The following is a 20,373-nucleotide window of genomic DNA, read 5'->3' as shown; positions in this document are numbered from 1 at the left end:
TCCTTGGGTTTGATCATGCCATGATCATCTAGGATCGAAGAGGCCCTTGATAATCCTTAATTTTGTATGAATTTTTAGATTTCTGGATGCAATCCAGATCACTAAACTTGTAACACCCACAATTATAGGTCAAATTAAATTTAGGTAAATACGAAGATGACCTTTTTAAGAGACAATTATAAATTTGAAACAATATGTTGTATTATTAATCAACATATATTATGGTGGGTTTATATATATATATATATATATATATATATATATATATATATATATATATATATATATATATATATATACTAGTCGTTACCCGCGCACAGCGGCGGGGACAAATAGCTTATTTCAATGATATTTTTTTAAAGAAATATGTTATGTTCCAAAAGAAAGTTCATGTCGTGGGTGAGAGGAAGGGCGGTAGTCGTGATAGTGGTTGGTTGAAGGCGGAAGGAGGCAGAGCGGGTGTGGTGGTGGTGGTTATACTGTCTTGGTTACTGGTTAGGGTTCTTCGAGAGAGTGTGTGTATATTTCTTACTTTGAAGGGATTACGAAGATAGATATTATCAGATGGTTTGTTACCAATGTGAGAGAAGAGATCCTCTATAAATTGTTGACATTGACCGCTTCAAATGACTGAAGTGTTGAGATTGACGGGTTCAATTTGCAAATGAATTCTTCTATTAATTTGATACGAGATTTCTAAGGGATAAAGGATAGGGTTAAAGTTTTAATATTATTATATTATAAATGTGTTGTATTTCAAGCTTAATAGTTTGGACGTCTTAAAAAAATAATATTATTATATTCAATCTATTTATAGAAATAGTTAGATTTCTTTTATAAGTAGTAAAGATATATATATATATATATATATATATATATATATATATATATAATGCAAATTAATTAATATTCGTGTCTAGTTTAAGAAATTTAAATTAATTTATATACATGAGTTGAATATTTTTAAAATTTTTTTTTTCTTCAAATTGAATTTTTTTAATTACCTTTCTTAATTCAAGGTTTCATACTTTTGGTAAATATTAATGAATTATTTATGTATAATTTATTTGTACAAAAAACTTTCTTTTTATACCTCTTAAAATTCAAAATATAATATATATATATATATATATATATATATATATATATATATATATATATATATATATATATATATATGTCATGTATATAACATTGCATATGAAACCATTCAAAATTAAGTAGATTTGAGATAAAATAACTCAAATTACTTATCCTTAATATTAGGTTTTTAGTTTAGGTTTTTAGTTGTATGATTTTCCATGTCCGCCAATATCTTCATTTTCTATTAGGAATTAAAACTCGAGGAATCGGTAATACAAATAATATGGGTAAATGACACAAAAAAAACACTCTTTTTATACAGAAATTCGATTTTGACACTGTGTTTTTTTTTGTGTCAATTTTGACACTGTGTTTTCCCATTTGTTACAATTCTGACCACTTGACCGGTTAACCATGTTACATGCTGACGTGACATGATGATGTGCCAGTTTTGATGATGTGGCATGCTGACATTATATGCTGACGTGTCAAAATTGAATTTTTTTCTCACAAAAAACACTAAGTTTTTAATTTTTTTCGATTTTGACACTAAGTTTAATTTTTTCTTTCAACTTTGACACTATGTTTTTTTGTTCCAAATCGAACATTATTTTTTCCAATTTTGTTCAATGTTGACAATTTTCTATTTGAAACCGTATAAATATTTTTTTAATACATTAAAACCGTATAAATATGTTTTTTTTTTTCATTTAAAAACCATAGTTTTGTATAAATACATTTTTCATATGTATATGTATGATTCGTATACATTAATTGTTCATGTGATTTTGATTATTTTAATGCACCATCGATCTAGATTTATTTTTAATTTTTGTAAAAGCTTACTTTTAATTTTTGTAAAAACGATTAATACTTGATTGTAATGTAGTTTTGATGGTTATATACCTAACAATCGATATAAAGTAAATTACGTCTCTCGTGCAAGTGTTAAAAAACACGTTCAGTCCTTATTTTTGAAAATTAACTCAGACCGTCCCTTATATTGTAGAAAAATACATGTTTCATTCCTCTTTAGGTTCAATTTACACGCTTCATCGCTTATCGCTTATGACACATGAAATGACCAAAATGTCATTTTCATTTTATTTTTCATTTATCTTTTTACAGTTTTACTTATTTTTATTTATTAAAAGATATTCTAATTAGAATTGTGAATCCTATGAACATTAGGAATACGTGTATTCATATACCACCATCCCTCGCTCCTTAATCTTATTTACCAGTAACCCATTTAATCTAATTTAATCCAAAATTCCATTTCTCATAAATCCATTTCGTTAATACGTTAAACAACGTGTATTTATAACAAGTATGAATAATTTAAGATAATTACAAGGTAAAGTGGCTCATGATCCTCATCACTATGTGTTTTTCAGCCCCAGTTCAAACGGTGGGCAATACGGACGGTCGCCCAGAGCCATTGTTTCTAAAGGGCCCAAAATTTCTAAAGTATACGGTATATATATATATATATATATATATATATATATATATATATATATATATATATATATATATATATATATATATATATATAAAAGAAATTAACCTAACTAAAAATGCTAAGAGAAGTATTTTTCATTAAATTAGTTGTTTTTGTAATGTTGTGACCATATTTATGTTTATTAATATTAATTGTGAATTTTATAATGATGTGTCTATTTTCGATTTAATTTTTATCATATTTATGATTTGGGGGCCCATTTTTTTCTTTTCGCCCAGGACCAACTATATCTATGGACCGGCCCTGTGTTTTTTTATTCAAATTAGAGACGTAAGTATGGTTCCTGGTCGATCTAACAAGCAACGGAAATATGTACCACCATCGGACCTCCATTAATCACCTAACCAATAGCAACATCACCCCCCAACAACCTCCATCGGAAAACCCACCTCATATCTGTTCTTCCTTTTCACCTCTTCATCTTCGCATGCTATTTCATCCACCCAAAAAGATTATTATCACCAAAATCCGACGATTTTGTTTGTTGTTTTCCGATCAAAAGCTCCAGGACACCACCCTGTAACTATAAACATCCCCTTTCGTTGAACATTTAAAGATGACGGGACGTACCTTAGATCTATACAACCACCACCTGAGATCTTTTCTTCCTTTTTTTGTCCGGTGAAGGTGAGGGAGAAGACGGTGATGTAATGACGGTGGTGTGTAGACGATGATGGCGGAGCACAGATAAAGGGTGTTAGTCGGGGTACAGATCCGATGGTTTCTAGAGGAAAGAGGGAGAGTGATGCATCAGAGGTGGTGGTCGGTGGCATTGGAGGCGATGGTTGCTCCAGCGATGGTGGCTCAGCCTCTTTAGCTTCACCCGCTTCAATTTGGAAGATGAAATGATATATAAAAAACTGTTTTTGTTTTATAAATTTAAAATATAAAAATATTTTATTAAATAGATTAAATAGTTTGCATACAAATAATATATATTTGTATATCAAATAACTACTTAATCATTATAGTAAAAAAAAAAAGATAAATTATCACTTAATCATTTTCATTAATTAAAGAAAAAATTAATATACTACAAATAATATATATTTATACCAAATAATTACTTAATCATTATAGTCAAAAAAGATAAATTATTACTTAATCATTTTCATCATTTAAAGAAAAAATTAATATAATTATTAGATACTAAAAAGGGGTATAGATAGCCTATGCCATTATTAGTATATGGTTGTCATGTCCAACTCAATTGTAGGGGCTAAAAGTTCAAGGAAAAGTGGAAACCAAGGAATACTCATGGTTCACTTTTAGCATAAGGCGAGCCGGAGGGAGGCACAAGTGGGACAATAAATGTGCGAACGTGATTGTGCTCTATTGGGCTTGCTAAGTAGCTAGAGAATTGAATGAAAAATTCACTTCAAATGATTGCTATAAATAGCAAAAGAACTAAAACAATATTGCACATTGCAATCCGGCCATAAGAATCCATTAGCTATGAATATGCTTGCCACTGCCTTTATGAACTCTTATCCATTCCATGCAATGCCATCAGGCAAGCTCGGATCACACACAGGGAACTTACTTGCGCACACCATGATTAACACGAAACATGTTTCTAATTGGGGTTTGCAATATAAAGCTCCTACAAAGGTAAATGCTAAAAAACTTGGTGCTTTGGATTCAAACATTCTCGACCAGGAGAAAGAGGGTCCAAACATGGTTTCAGATCTTGGTTTAAGAAAAATGATTCAAGATGGCTTTATATTCCAAGAAAAAGTTTGTATTAGATATTATGAAGTAGGGCCAGATCAAACTGCTTCTGTAGAAACAGTAATGAATCATTTGCTGGTATATATTCTCAATTTGTAATTTAATTCTTATAAAGTTCTTTTTTTTTTAATTTCTCAATATTTTTTTTGAGGTATGTACTAATGTACATGCTATTATTCACAATCTCAAACTGGATTCACAGGAAACTAGCGTTAATCATATGAAGACAATTGGACTGATGCATGATGGCTTTGGGTCAGAAGAGATGTCCAAGAACAACCTAACTTGGGTGGTGGCAAAGACACACGTGGTAGTGGACCGTTATCCAACTTGGTACCACCCTCATCTTCATCTATATATGGTCACTCGGTTATAATCCGTAGGACCAATGGTTATAAAATTAAATGAATTTTAATAGTTAAAAATCATAATTATTGATAAATTATTTTCAAAAAGTTATTACCTAACAAAGTTATGTCATTGTTATGTAGCTTTATAACAATCGATTCAAATATGTGTTTTTAAGATACATGAGATATTATGTAATGTCATTTAATGAAAAAAACAATTATATTATATAATGAAATATAAAATTGATTTAAAAAAACAACCACACTAACCTAAGTAAATGAAAATTGATATATGGAAAATTACAAATTAAGTTATTGTAATAAACATATATAAAACAATATAAAAAAATACAAATAAAAATTAAAAATAAATTGTGTTACAAATAATATAAATTTTATTTTAACGTTAGAAAAATTACAAGGTATATTAATGGAATATATAACAAATGAAATAGTGAAAATAATATTATTATTACAAATCATATAAAATATGTAAAAAAAATAAAAGTTATTTTTATTATTATATTAAAACGATAAAAAAAATTAATTAATTATATTACTAATTGTAATAATATTAGCAATAATTTAAGTGAATAATATCAATGAATAATTATCAAAATGTTATATTATTTCGAACGACTTTGACAATAAATAATATTGTCCTCACCAAAATTTTGATTCCTCACTTAATCATATATATATATATATAAAGAGAGACTACATTGAGATTCAAAATAAAGTAGAGATTTTAAGATTCAACCTTAGGTACATAATACACACCTGCCGCTCTAACCCTTCTGCGTACAAGCGAGATACATAATACACACCTGCCGCTCTAACCCTTCTGCGTACAAGCGTGGCAGGTCGGTTATAATCATAAATGACTATGTTGTGCCGCCCGTTCTTTTCACTTTCGTAACATTCCCCACCACCACAACCATCACCGCCACTACCACCACCTTTGTCATGTCACCAACTGACACAACCATTGTCACATCCATCACTTATACCACTGTCACATTTGCCACCACCATCTCTTTTTCCACTAATCGGTATAATCATATATGATTACTCAATCTGTGAACAAACATATATGTATAATCATTTATGATTACACCTTTTTGTCATAAAATCATTCATGATCCGGCATACTCCACTATTGCCGATACGCCGGAGCATTAGAGCGGCAAATGAGAAATATGTGGTTGAGGTTGAATCTCAAGATCTCTATTTTTTTTTTAATCTCAAATGAATCGTCCCTATATATATATATATATATATATATATATATATATATATATATATATATATATATATATATATATATATATATATATATATATGTTCATGCGAAAACATAAATATCTTGCGAAAACACGCGAAAATAGATTTTATCTTATAAAAATTAAACACATGTACTATAAAAAATAAATTTATTAGCAATAAATTAAAGATAATAAGTTTACATTGGATTGTGTTATAATAATATAGATTTAAAAACATTTTTAATAATTACTTTTTTTCACGTCCTTAACCATTTTTAAATTCACGTTTTCATAAAAAAAATGTCAAAAATCATACTTTGCTAATATGACACAATTTCTCATCTATTATCGATTATCATCATGTATTTCAAAGTTTCGATGAATTATTGTCCAAAAAGATAATGTTGAGGTGACACAATTTCATAAGTTTTTCATGTTTTCGTTTTTTCGCAAATTATTTGCATTTTCACATGAACCCTCCCATATATATATATATATATATATATATATATATATATATATATATATATATATATATATATATATATATATAAAGTAGAAAAAAACACCCCGCTAAATTATGTTTTGTTTACGTGCATAACGTGTAATCGTATCCTTGAGTCCTTATTTTGCTCCATGGATGAGCAATGCATGTGATCACGCTGAATCAATGTATTTTGTTTGATGTTTGTTCCCTTGACGAAATGTGAGATTGTAACAATCGAATCAAAAGTAAAGATTTAAGTCAATGATAATCTTTACGAAACCAAGAGTCTTCTAAAGTATGCACAACTTATAAACTTTATCAATTTTAATCAATAACCTCAACCATGAAAAATATATCAATATAGTGGATTATGCTATGGAGATCCTAGTGAGTATAAATCCTAAGTGTAAGGTATTAGATGGATTCTATATAAATGAACAATCAAAATACAAATGAAAAAACTCAGTATAAATCCTAAGTGTAAGGTATTAGATGGATTCTATATAAATGAACATTCAAAATACAAATGAAAAAACTCGTATCTCATTAAAGTAAACAAAACACCAAAACTCCAACTTGGAGGGGGCACTTAGCATTAGTCAAAGTACATTGTGATTATCAACAAATCACATGATCTCATTTTGAATCATTCTAATATTATCTAACTTTTTATTTATTCTCATTATTTCTCTAAGTCTTTTATCTTTTCTTAATCTTTCTAATTATGTAAACATTCTCAATTTTCTCATCATTCTCAGTCATTCTTTGTTCTCTTTGTTTTCTATCCAATCTATGTAAGATATGGACCTTTCAAGTCTTAACCTAACCCATTACATGAATGCATGCAATCATATTTAACTTTAAAATATATTCCAAAGTCATACTCCAAACATAATCTAAAGTCAAAGTAATAATCAAATAAGAGTATATGAACTCACAATCAAAATCCAAGGTATATAAATCCACAATCCAAGTCAAAATGGAATACAAACACACAACCGATAGTCAAAGCAATCCACCTTCAATAAAATAGTGATTTATGAAAACATGTCCTTAGTTCAATAAAAGATGTCCTCAAATCATAAACTATAACATCAAACAAAGGAAGAAGCATTTTGTACATATAGTATCTAAGAAATATATATACATATAGTATTGTAAAAAAAGGAAACAAAAGTCAAAATACTCTTAGAATGGGGACAATTATTCCAAGGTACAAGTACTCACCTCAATGTAGCAATAACTCATTACTTTTAATTCCAAATTTTATGAGCAACTTAATCCTCGCCCGAACATTTTAATTTTATATATATATATATATATATATATATATATATATATATATATATATATATATATACACACACACACACACATACACAAACACATATTATATGATTAATAAACTTTCTTACGCCGCAATGACTCCAAAACTCTCATTACTCATCACTAGGTAACTAATAGAGATAACTAAAAGCAAGTCCAAAACTGAAAGACCGAGATTCAAATGGATTAATAAAGTGGATCAAATGGACAGATGTCCCATGTGTTTTTATGCCTATATATACACACAACTCGTGGGCATCCTGCATCCAACCCAAAAGTCCAGATTTTCTCTTTTAGGCATTACACTTCGAATGAGGTTCTAATGCTTCAAAGGTGAAACCAAGGAACTTAATGATGATTAAGAAAATTTTAAAATAACCCTTAACATGATTCCAATAATAAATTTGAGATTAGATGATAGAAACTCTAAAAACTCAATAAAAAACAACATTGGAGATATAATCTCAACATTAGCACTTTCATAACTTTTGACTTATGGAATTCAACCAAACTGAAACCAAAACATGATATAAACTTAACACACTGTATATTAAGATGATATTAGGGTCTAGGATTTAATCATTATTTACCGTTAAGTTCCAAGCAATCAATGATACACATAGAGATCAATATTTCAACAAAAGCTCCAATGACAACAATAAAGGCATGTTGTTCAATATATTCTTATATGATGGATATATTAACATAATTTAAGCTATAAAAATTTCCATCACATCAAAGGAACCATATTCATGATAAATAGGATTAGAAAACACCCGAAACAACACAATATAAGCATAATACTCTCCAACACTCAAAGGACACTATGATTTTCAAAACAAAAATTAATCAATGATACGATAATATAATCCAGACTAATTAACATCCAAATAACTCAATTCAAACTAATAAAAATTAAAATCCAACTTTTAGCTCATCAAAATATGTCATGTAGAGCAAATGTCCTTCAGGGTTTCAAAATCTACATCTTGACGCGACATTTAATAGGAAAGAGCTCGTCACGTATATCTGCTTCATCAACCCATCTTTTGTTTCTTTTATTCCAATCTACTTTTTAGTTTTGCTTCTTTTGTCAAAGAGACTCTATAAATTTGCAAAATAGCAATTCTAAGCATTATAAGTACATTTTATCTCTAATTGCATCAAAACACAACTCAAAACACTAAGATAACACACAAAATATATGAATAAAATAAGTGATATTGGTAAGATAAAAAAAATCATGAAAATATATCGATAATGATTTCTAATCGTAAAAGGATAAAGAACTAGTAACTTTGATATGTTTTAAAATAAAAGTTACACAAAAAACAAATAAGAAAAATGATGATGATTAGACTTTAAATAATCGGTTGTCATAGTTTCTAACTTTTTTATGGTTTATATTCGAAACTTACTAGCCTTTAAACCATTGGGGATGTGTCCTATTAAGCTTATTAGTTGGAGCTTGATGTACTGTGCTCAAATCCTTTATAGGGGCGAAATTGTTCAAATTGATACTTGGAAATCTGCACATGGGAAAAATGGTGTGTGTTGTAATTTGACGTTTTGTGATTGCAAAACAGGCGAGATATTAGTAAGAGCTTCAAGGTATAAGTTGATCTTTTGTAAAGTGATTACTTAAAACTTGATTTTGGTATATTAATTTTGTAAACATGACGATTTAATTGTTATATTATCTTGTAGTATTTGGGTGATGTTAAATAAAAACACACGGAAGTTATCCAAAATCCCAAATATGGTTCGAGCTAAACTAGAGCAATGCTTTGTGGATACACTACCTACGGTCAGAGAAGACACTAGAACATGGTCAGGAGAAGCGGAGAACATTTATGAACATATTTGCAAAGGTTTAATGGTGGGTTGCTTTGTCTACTTTATATATATATATATATATATATATATATATATATATATATATATATATATTTGTTATTTACATGAGTTTCTTGATTCTTTTTATACATAAATATTAGCCAAGATGGAGTGATTTGGATATTAACCAACATGTGAACCATGTGAAATATATTGGGTTGGTTATTGAGGTAATTTAACGTTTTTTTGTTATTTTAAGGATGATGGACAATGGATTATGACACTTAATTGTTATTGTAGAGTGTTCCAAAGTCCATTGTGGAGAACTATGAGATACATATCCTGACTCTAGAATATTTTCGAGAATGTACCAAGGACAATGTACTACAATCCCTCACTTCCATATTGGGGAACGACAAGGGCATAATAGCTAAGTTTGACTTTGTTGACTGCCACCATTTGCTTCAAATTGGTGGTGGTAAAGGTAATATCATGAAAGGAAGGACTAGATGGAGACTGAAACACAGAAAGACTCAAGGCTTTGGACCATCAGTTAGTTCTTTAGCTAATGGAAGTGTCTAACACTTAATACAATGAGAGCTTATTTGTGGAATCAACTCTCCTCCTTATATCCACCTAATTAAACGTGTTTTGGTTCTTGATCTAAATGATTGTAACTTTGAATCGAGACTCATGACATGGGTGTCCTTATTTTCTTTAAACCTTTTTCTTATTATAACTTATACACATAAAGTCATCCTTGTGCTTACATATACATGAAAAAATATTATAGGGTTCGAAATTATTTTGGTTCAGAGTCTAAATGAATGGATTATACTTGTCAGCGTGAACTTAGACAAAAGTGGTCTCTGTGGTTTCTCATTTTATGTGGTGACGGTCCAAACGTTTGAAAAGTTGCAGATTTGGTCCTGTTCAACAAGTTTTGTTGTGGTTTTGGTCCCTCGTCGGTTAAGTTCTTTAAAATGACAATTTTACCCCATGGGACCATTTTCATAGTTTTGTCTTTTACTATACTATAAGGACCATTTTTGCATACATTCTTTTTTATTTTAATGAAGTATTATATATTAATAGATATTATTTATAATATATATAATATTATATATTAATAAATATTTTTTATTGGATTATTAATTTGTTTTAGTTGATTTTTTTTTAAAAAAATGTTGGAGTAATTCTCTTTTATTAAATTACTATATATCAATACATATAGTTTTTAATATATAATATTTATATCAGAATAAATATTATATTAATTGATTATTTATTTTTTTAGTTAATTTTTTTAATTTTTAATTAGTTTTTATTGTATTATTACTTTTAATTTATTATTTTCTTCATATACTAAATGTTGTTTTTTGGATTATTAATTTATTTTAGTTAACTATTTTTTTTAATTTTTTTGACGAAGTAATTCTTTTTTATTGAATTATTATATATCAGTACGTATAATTTTTAATATATAATATTTATATCATAATAAATATTATATTATGAGATTATTAATTATTACGAAACATTATTTTATTGGATTATTAATTTCTTTTAGTTGATTCTTTTTATAATTTCTTTTTGTTGGAGCAGTTATTTTTTATTAGATTATTATATATCAACAAATATTATTTTTAATATATAATATTTACATCATAATAAATAATACATTATTGGATTATTAATTTTTGTAATTTGGTTTTTTGAATTATTAATTTATTGAAGTATTACTTTTAATTTATTATTTTTTTAATATAATAAATATTATCTTATTGGATTATTATTTTATTTTTAATGTATACTATTAATATTAGTTTCACCACAAAGTCGCCGAAATACGTAAAAGTGCCGCTTATCATTAGGGGTGTAAACGAGCCGAGTCGAGCCGAATACTACGAAGCTCGAAGCTCGGCTCGACTAAAATACTCGAGCTCGAAACTTGGCTTGAACTCGATTTGAGCCTTGATTTTAAGCCGCGCTCGGGCTCGTGAAATACTCGACAGTCTCGAGCTCGGCTCGACTAATATTTTAAAAAATAAAAATCACTAAATTGAGTAAGAAATATTAAACATTCCACATGTAAATGTCCAAACTACCAAAAAAACCACTATTAATCACCTAATATCAATATAACATCAACCATATATGTCATAAATGAATAATTATAAAGAAATGAAATATATCTTATAAATGAACAATTATAAAGAAATGGCATAAATGTAAATTACACTAAGCTCGACTAAGTTCGCGAGCCTTACGAGCTGATTATTTTTGTACTCGAGCTCGGCTCGATAAGGTACTCGAGTAGCTCGAGCTCGAGCTCGGCTCGATTAAGGTCGAGTCGATTTCGAGTATTTTCCGAGTCGGTCTCGAGTTTCTCGCGAGTTGGCTTGTCTCACTTACACCCCTACTTATCATCGTCAAAAATTCGCAGGATCACCTCCAAACACCTTCATCGGAGGTTCAATAGATACTATACCCTATTCCATCCAACGTTGTTGGTAGCCACCTGCGACAACCTCTTCATAATCCACTGGAATCATTCATATCCCTCATATTGCGCAACAAACCCCGATAACATTTATAAGTGGTGGTGGTGACCTAGTGATGGTGGTGATATTTTCCCAATGGTTTCTCATTATAAGTTAGATGAAATGAAAGTGTTTGGCAGCGATCCTAACGATTTCGATGATGAGAGACGACGATTTTGCGTATCCCATGACTTTGTGGTGGAATCAATAAAATTAACAAGAACTATTATTATAATCGGATAAAATAATATTCAGTATATGAAAAAATAATAAATTAAAAGTATTAATCCAATAAAAATAGTTTAAAAAAAGAAATTACAAAAAATAACTAAAAGATAATAATAATCCAATAATAAAATATTTATTATGATATAAATATTATATATTAAAAACTATATGTATTGATATATAATAATTCAATAAAAAATAATTACTTCAACAATTTTTTTAAAAAAAGAATTAACTAAAATAAATTAATAATCCAATAAAACAATATTTAATATATGAAGAAAATAATAAATTAAAAGAAATAATCCAATAAAAATAATTTAAAAAATAAAGAATTAAAAATACTAACTAAAAGAAATTAATAATCCAATAATATAATATTTATTATTATATAAATATTATATATTAAAAACTATATGTATTGATATATAATAACTCAATAAAAAGAATTACTCTAAGAATTTTTTTTTTTTTTTTAAAAAAAGTCAACTATAATAAATTAATAATCCAATAAAACAATATTTATTAATATATAATAGTTTAATAAAATAAAAAAGAATGTATGCAAAAATGGTCCTTATGGTATGGTAAAAGACAAAACTGCAAAAATGGTCCCTAAGGGTATAATTGTCATTTTAAAAAAGTTAACAGCCAACCAGTTAAACTTAACGAATGAGGGACCAAAACCACAATAAAACTAGTTGAAAAGGACCAAATCTGCAACTTTTCAAACGTTTGGACCATAACCTCATAAAATAAGAAACCACGGGGACCATTTTTGCAATTTTGTCGTGAACTTAAATCAGACATTTATGTAAGGGAGATGATACTTCCAAGACAGTTTTAATACATCCACGGACATTTAAAGGAAATGACATTTATGCCCTTTAAAAGATAATTAATTATTCAAACTTCAAAGAGTTAATCAAACGGTCTCTTGAGATCGCTTCAAAAAGGAAAATGTCGTAAATTCTTTTCTTTGGTCTCTCAATCTTCCATCCAAATTGAAAATTACCAAGAATCTCCCTCCATCCCTCTCTTATCGGGTTTAAAGAAGAAGAAGCGACGACATCCACTTGAGATCACTCTCACTTCACGAGGATGCAACAATCGCTGTTCACTGTTGACACCTTTTGTTTATGCTTAAGGATGCCGCCGTCACAATCGACGGAGAAAATCTTTCTGGTGGTGCAAAATACATTCGTAGATGTAGAAAAGGAAGGAAAGAAGAAAGCGCATAATCAGAAATAAGAGAGCGTGTAACCAGATCGCCGAAGAATTTATTTGCTTCTTCACTTGTAACAACTTCTTAGTGTTAGATAAAGCAAAAATGAAATTTTTTTCTTCTTCACTTGTAACTTCTTAGTGTTAGATAAAGAAAAAATAATCACGTAATCTATCACCAGAAGAAATGAATTCCTTTGAGTGTATGATGGTTTTCCTTTTATTGTATGTTTCGATTTGAGGCAATTTGCAACAGCTTCAAAGGCATGATTGTTCTGAGCAAAGGGAAACGATGTTGCTCACATTTTGCACTTGTACAGCCTTGCAAGTGTGCGGCCCTCATGCTTACTGTCACCATTCCAGACGTCGGCAACAACTGATTCGCCCTCATCATTTTCAACTCATTCGCGTAAGTCTCCCTTTTCCTCTTTATAGATATATTCCTTTTAGTGAACAGACGATCTGAAATGGAGAATTGGAACAGACTAACAGTGGAGCGTATAGTGGAGTGTATTGTGTGAAGCGGGGATTGCGAACAGAGCAGATTACGGTGAAAATAATGGTGGTGGAAGAAGGTACTCTATCGATGATTATGGTTCAAGGGGATGACCAACAAATTGAATACATGAGGAAGGAGGTGCACACTGAATATTGCCGGAAAAAAAATCGGAGATTTGTGAGAGATTGTGGTTCAAGCATTTGCTGAAGATTGCAACATCGGAAATGGACTTAGGCCCCGTTTGATACGCATCTTTCCAGGCCCAAACAGATCTTTCTGGCTGAATGGGCCGGAAAGATTTTTTGATTTACACAAAAGAACGGGTATTTCCTGGTAAGATATGTCTTTCCTAAAAAGCCCCAAAATCATATCTTTCTGGCTGAATGGGCTGGAAAGACAATTATACACCAAACTCCGCCTCTTTCTTTCTTTATTGGATTATTACTTTTTTTAAATAACTTTTTTTAAATATATTTTTTATTGAATTATTACTTTTTTTCATCATTCAGCACAGTCAATCAGATGTACAATCAAACAGCATGGTTTCTTTCTCAGTCAGAAAACTTTCCCAGACAGCACTTTCCCAGACAGAAACTATCAAACATGACCTTAGGTGTGCGTAGTTGTTCGTTTGGTATTTGGTATAATCGTTTTGCTACAAATCAGCCCTACCCTTGAATAATTAATTGCACTCTAAATATAAATGATGGGCAGAATTGTCATTTCACTTTAGATTTTAGTGGATATATCAAAACGATCCGTGGAAGTATCACTTCCCTTTATGTAACCCTTTTAGTTATGAGATTTTTATTCGTTAGGTTTGTAATATTAAATAGCATTTTTGTAAAGGTATTCCTCTCTAGTGTTTCCTAACATCCACAACCACTATGAATTTGCCACCACTTAGGCATCGCATCACGCGCTTTCTCTTTACTACTGTCGGATGAATTTGTGAATTTGCCCCTCATTCGATCCCCAAAATCTACTTTTTAGGCCTCCGTTTTTAGTTTTCCTCAGTTTCAGTCTATTTGTGTGATTTTTAAATTTTCTTTGTTTATTTAGTTGGTTAATTTGAAGAATCTATTGTTAATTTAATTTTCCAATTTTGGTTGTACCCGCCAAATTTATTTTTCATTCAATATATAAAGCCCTTTGTAAGCCTTTGGATGCATTTTGAAATCATCTAATAAATGAAAGTTTTTTTGCAACATGTCATCTTCTCATTAATTTTGACACTTGTCATTTTGTGAGAATTTTAGAAATTTTATTTTCCACTTGTCATTTTTTAGGGATTTCTATTTTCTTAAAATAAAATTCCATAAAATTGTAATGGGCTTTAGAAGGAAATAAAATCATCCTATTAATTTGGTAATAAATTCTCATAAATACTTCAAACGATTTAATTTCTTTTGTAAATTTTCAGAAGATTATATTTTGTTATGTAAAGTATTACATTAGAAAATATTTCATATTTATATATTGATATTAAAATTTTATTTTTAATAAACCTGTGTAATACACGGGTCTCACACCTAGTCATGCAATAAAATCATCTTTGAGTTTTTCTCTTATTGGTGCTTTCTTTGTACGTCATTTTATGTCCTCTGGATCTTACTTCTGTCAAAAACCTTGTTCTAGTGGTGACTAACGCCTTCAAATTTCAAAGCATTGATAAAACAGTATGGAAAAAACTGATCAATTCGATCAAATCTTGTTATAGGGAAAAAATCGATCAAAGCATCGAACAGAGGTGAACAGCCGGAGAAATAAAAGGCTACTAAAAGGAAACTCTATCATTCACGCCTAAAATAAAGCAGTAGTACATCGCACGCCTAAATTGAAATCGGTTATTTACCAGTATCTCAATCACCATTCATCAATTCACCATCACCCCACATAACCATTATCGATTCACTGGTTCTAGTTATTCCTTATCGATCATTGATTTTGTCCCTGATTCTCGAGTGCTTGAGTGAAGTAGGTTAGTCATCTAATTCTCTTCCTATAATCTCAATTAACATCTTCTTTATGCTACTTTTTGATCTTTTAGTGTTTAGTTCCTTTATCAGTTCATGATTGTGTTTGAAAGCAAGCCATATTTGTGTTGCTTAAATTCCACGTACAACCTGCTTTGGAAGGAGAAACTTGGTTTTAGACGCAAATGCATTGGAGATATTAGAATACATAATCATTTTAATTATAATTTTTGTTTGATGTTATTTAATTTATAATTTTTAATGAAAAACATTATTATAAATTTTACGGCATGCCATTTTTGGTCACATATGAAAACAGTTTTTTGCCAAACTAATTAGAAGTGTTTATCAACTTATAGATTTTTGTTACAACATAAAATAATGTAAATGTTTTTTTCTCTTTTTTTTTTTTAAAAAAAAAAAAACTTGGTTTTACTATCAAATAAGGTAATAACCGTTTTCTTTCAAAAAAAAAAAAGGTAATAACCATTTTTACCGGAAAATGCTTAATAGAAAAGGCATTATTAAAACTCTTTGCTGAGGACATTAAAATGGGTATTTTTATTCCTACCCCACTTTCAGTAATCCTATCCCTTTAATTATTATTTTTTTGGTAGTTGACTTTTGTTTATTCCAGTTTTTGAAAATTTCAGAATTATTAACCAATTAATATATACGTGAAAAACAGTGTTCTTGATAGCCTCGATCTTTTCAGTTTTTTTTCATAGAAGACTATTTTTTTTGAAAAAATAAGATTCACTTCTAAAAATAATACAATGTCAATACTGAAACCAACAATTACATTGTAAAAAACAAGGGTGCTGCTAATAAGACACACTTGTAGACACCTTTAGACACCCAATTTAAAAGTCAAATAACTTTTTGCATTGTGATTTCCGTTTGACTACCTTAACATTTAAGGGTGACGTTATCTCACAACTTTTACTTTTTTTTCAACCAATGCATGTTCCGAAAATTTTATGTTCTCAATAGTGTTTGACTATAAGATTTGAGTTTTTTCGCTTTACAAACCACCAACTAACCACCAACAATTAACATTAATACAACAATAAACATGTTATAATTACATCTTATATAAACTAATCAGTAAAAATAAAGTAATTATTATTAATAAAAAATAACAAATTTCTTATGTCCACCAACTACCACCTTCACAACCGTCGGTATATCTCCACCACCGTTAAAAATCACCGGAAATTGCATGAAACATTTGCTGGCCACCATTAACCACCATCAGATAGTGAGATATAGAGAGAAAACCGAAAGAGAAGAAAGAGAAGGAGCAAGTTATCTGAAACCGTACCAGAGAAGGAGAAAGAGCATTGCACACGAGGCATGAACCTCGTCGGAAAACACTTGAAGCTTGCCGGAAGCGTGAAACCTCGCCTGAAATGTCGTCTGAAGCGTGGAACCTTGTCAGGATCGCTTGAACCGCTGGTATCACCGACGAATTAAGAACGAGAGAAATAGAAGTTAAAAAAAAAAAAAAAAACCTTGCTGGAAATCTCTTGAAGACGACGGGAATTGCTCTCTCTTGTTGGACGCGCCTGAATTTTTTCTAGGGTAGAAAGAGAAGTAAGTGTTTTTATACTCTACAATTTTACATTTAAAGCCCACCTATTTTGAACACCAATAATTATTTGTATGAGCTTACTACAGGCGATCCAAATGAGTTGGAGACTCTATTTTTCGTCCATCCAACGTCTTGGAAGATATGGCGTGCATTTCCACATGTGTTGATGATAGATGCCACTTACAAAATGAACAAATACAATAAGCCATTTGTAGAAATTGTTGGTATGACCTCAACTCGAAAGACATTCTCTGTAGGTTTTGCCTTTATACATAGAGAAAAGGAGGCCAACTATACTTGGGTGTTAAACTGTGTAAAGTCAATACTCGATAAGTGTATGCACCCACGTGTAATAATCACAGACAGAGAGTTGACACTCATCAATGCATGTGAAACAGTGTTTTCGGATGTGGCACGATTACTTTGTAGATGACATATTGAGCAAAACATTTTAAAAATTTCCAACAAGATTATCACATGGGATGAAGATCGTGCCTCTTTTAGAATACTATGGAAATTACTAGTTGAGTCTCCAACATTAATGACATACACGGAAAACTACAAACGACTACAATCAATGTTGGTAAATTATCCACGTAAGCTTGTTTATTAACTATATTTCTAAATCATAACATTCACATTACTGTTTATGTACTTATTTGTTAATTTATTTTACTTCACAGGTGTTATGAGATACATAGATGATACATGGTTAAACAAGTACAAGGAAATGTTTGTGTCTGTTTGGGTTGATCAACATCTCAATTTTGGAAACAACACGACCAATAAAGCCGAGAGTCAACATTCCAAGTTAAAGAAAATTTTAAACTCTTCGAATTCTAATCTTGATAAATTCATTCAACAGATTAATCAGGCTATGCAATCACAACTTACTTCGATCAATGAAAGCTTCGAAAATAGCTTGACTGTTCGCTACAATCACCACAACTTGTCGTGTTTCCAATTGTTGTGGGGCTATGTTTCAAACGAAGCTTTAGATATAATATTAGGAGAGATCCAAAGGTTGGGTGATTTAATGTTAGACTCCTCAAATTGTGGTTGCAAACTTCGTAACAGTTGTGGGTTACCATGTGCTTGCATGCTTTCTTTTTACTCGATTTCTGGTTAGTATATTCAACTACAACACACAAATAGATTTTTAAATATTAGATAAATAATTAATTTTTATATTTTAATGCAGGTGAAAATATACCCTTGGATTCAATAGATATCTTTTGGAGGAAGTTTGATATTTCAGATACGACTTCTGTAATAGACGAAGATATTAATTGCGATGATGTAGTGGATAAATTTAAAGAAAACTTCAATAAACAATCAAAAGCCGGGAAAATGTTTTATAGGAAAAAACTAGAAGAGATATATGATCCGCATAAAACTGATGTTGGAGAACCTACGGCTCAAAAAAACACGCATGGACGACAAAGTGTGAAGAAAAAACAGAAAAAGAAAGTCAATCCTCCAAATCACGCTCCTCGTAGATGAATCTTCTCAACCACATCAGAGTTTAATGGGGTGGATTTAAATAAAGAACCTGAAAGACATAGTTTTTCGTGTGGGATTGACTTAAATGGTGAACCCCAAAGGCAAAGCTTTTCGTGTGAGATTGACTTAAATGATGAACCCCAAAAGCATTATCCATTCCAAATGAATGGTATTCCAAATATATTTCATGATTACATCGACGTTATACATGATGTAGAAGGTGATGGAAATTGTGGGTTTCGAGCGGTTGCTGTTTGTTTGGGGTATAATGAAGTCCAGTGGCTTTATATTCGAAAATAGTTGATTGGAGAGTTAGAGAGTCAATATTGCGCATATCATACAGTTTTTACTGACGGGTTCAATGAGGTATACCAATAATTAGTGAAAATATGTCAATCATAATTTAATTATTGAAAATTAATGATTAGAGGGTAGCATTAAGTGGACAGGGGGTATGGATAATTGATGCCCATTAAAATCCAATAGACTACATGAACTTGTAATATAAAACGACTTGATTTAGGTCATGAAATTTATAAAAGACAGAAAAGCCCTTAACTAAAGAGAAATTAAATATCCTTCTACTTTTTATTCCTACATATTCTCATACCCAATAAAATGGTGACATGTGTAACATTTAATGCTCATTTAATGAAATTTAATGATATTTTAGGATACTAGTATGACACATGTCATCATTTAAATAGGTAGGAACAAAATGTAGAAAAATATTTAATTTCTCTTAACTAAATGCTTTACATTTTTAATCCATAATACATAGGCCTAGAAATCTATGTTTGCATGACATGTATACGTGCTAGACACATATTTTTTACACAATACAAATTTTAAAACCTAGAAATCTATGTTTGCATGACATGTATACGTGCTAGACATAGATTTTTTACACGATACAAATTTTAAAATGTGTCTCCGATATTAAACATGAACACGATCGGAAATTTTGGAACATAGTTTCGACTTAATCAAGACATGATGTCTTATGCAATTGTAACGAACCCGTCCCTGAATTGTAACCTATTTTTGTTTTTTGTTTTTTTTTTTCTCCTATACATTTTCACAACGGCAAACCTCATAGTGTTTCTACATATTAAACACAAGTTGTGCGTGATAAATTGCTCCTGCTAACTTCTTACGAAATATATCAGGGTTAAATTTTGTGGATTTCAATATCAAAAAATC

General features: G+C 29.9%; 1 protein-coding gene and 1 long non-coding RNA gene across 3 annotated transcripts; both read left to right on the top strand.

Annotated features, from left to right (window-relative positions):
- The first annotated feature begins 4,020 nt into the window (after positions 1-4,020).
- On the top strand, positions 4,021-10,325 carry LOC145054069 (palmitoyl-acyl carrier protein thioesterase, chloroplastic-like). Of its 2 annotated transcripts, XM_079002202.1 has the most exons (6): positions 4,021-4,417; positions 4,542-4,672; positions 9,265-9,378; positions 9,475-9,646; positions 9,765-9,833; positions 9,904-10,325. In XM_079002202.1, exons 1-6 carry the CDS (start codon positions 4,064-4,066, stop codon positions 10,183-10,185), a joined length of 1,122 nt encoding a protein of 373 aa, XP_078858328.1. In that variant the 5' UTR covers positions 4,021-4,063; the 3' UTR covers positions 10,186-10,325. The 2 variants fall into 2 exon arrangements, with proteins under 2 accessions (XP_078858328.1, XP_078858329.1); XM_079002203.1 differs by lacking the exon at positions 9,765-9,833.
- A 2,552-nt stretch (positions 10,326-12,877) lies between these two features.
- LOC145051580 (uncharacterized) lies at positions 12,878-14,928 on the top strand. The gene is made up of 3 exons (XR_013683713.1): positions 12,878-14,007; positions 14,083-14,430; positions 14,607-14,928. It is a non-coding gene; the product is annotated as an uncharacterized LOC145051580 (long non-coding RNA).
- The last annotated feature ends 5,445 nt before the right edge of the window (positions 14,929-20,373 follow it).

This window comes from Lactuca serriola, chromosome 5, assembly GCF_051521515.1.
Source record: "Lactuca serriola cultivar US96UC23 chromosome 5, Lser_US96UC23_V15, whole genome shotgun sequence".
NCBI lineage: Eukaryota > Viridiplantae > Streptophyta > Magnoliopsida > Asterales > Asteraceae > Lactuca > Lactuca serriola.
The sequence above is the reverse complement of the archived record's forward strand: the minus strand, read 5'-3'. Positions and strand labels throughout refer to the sequence as shown.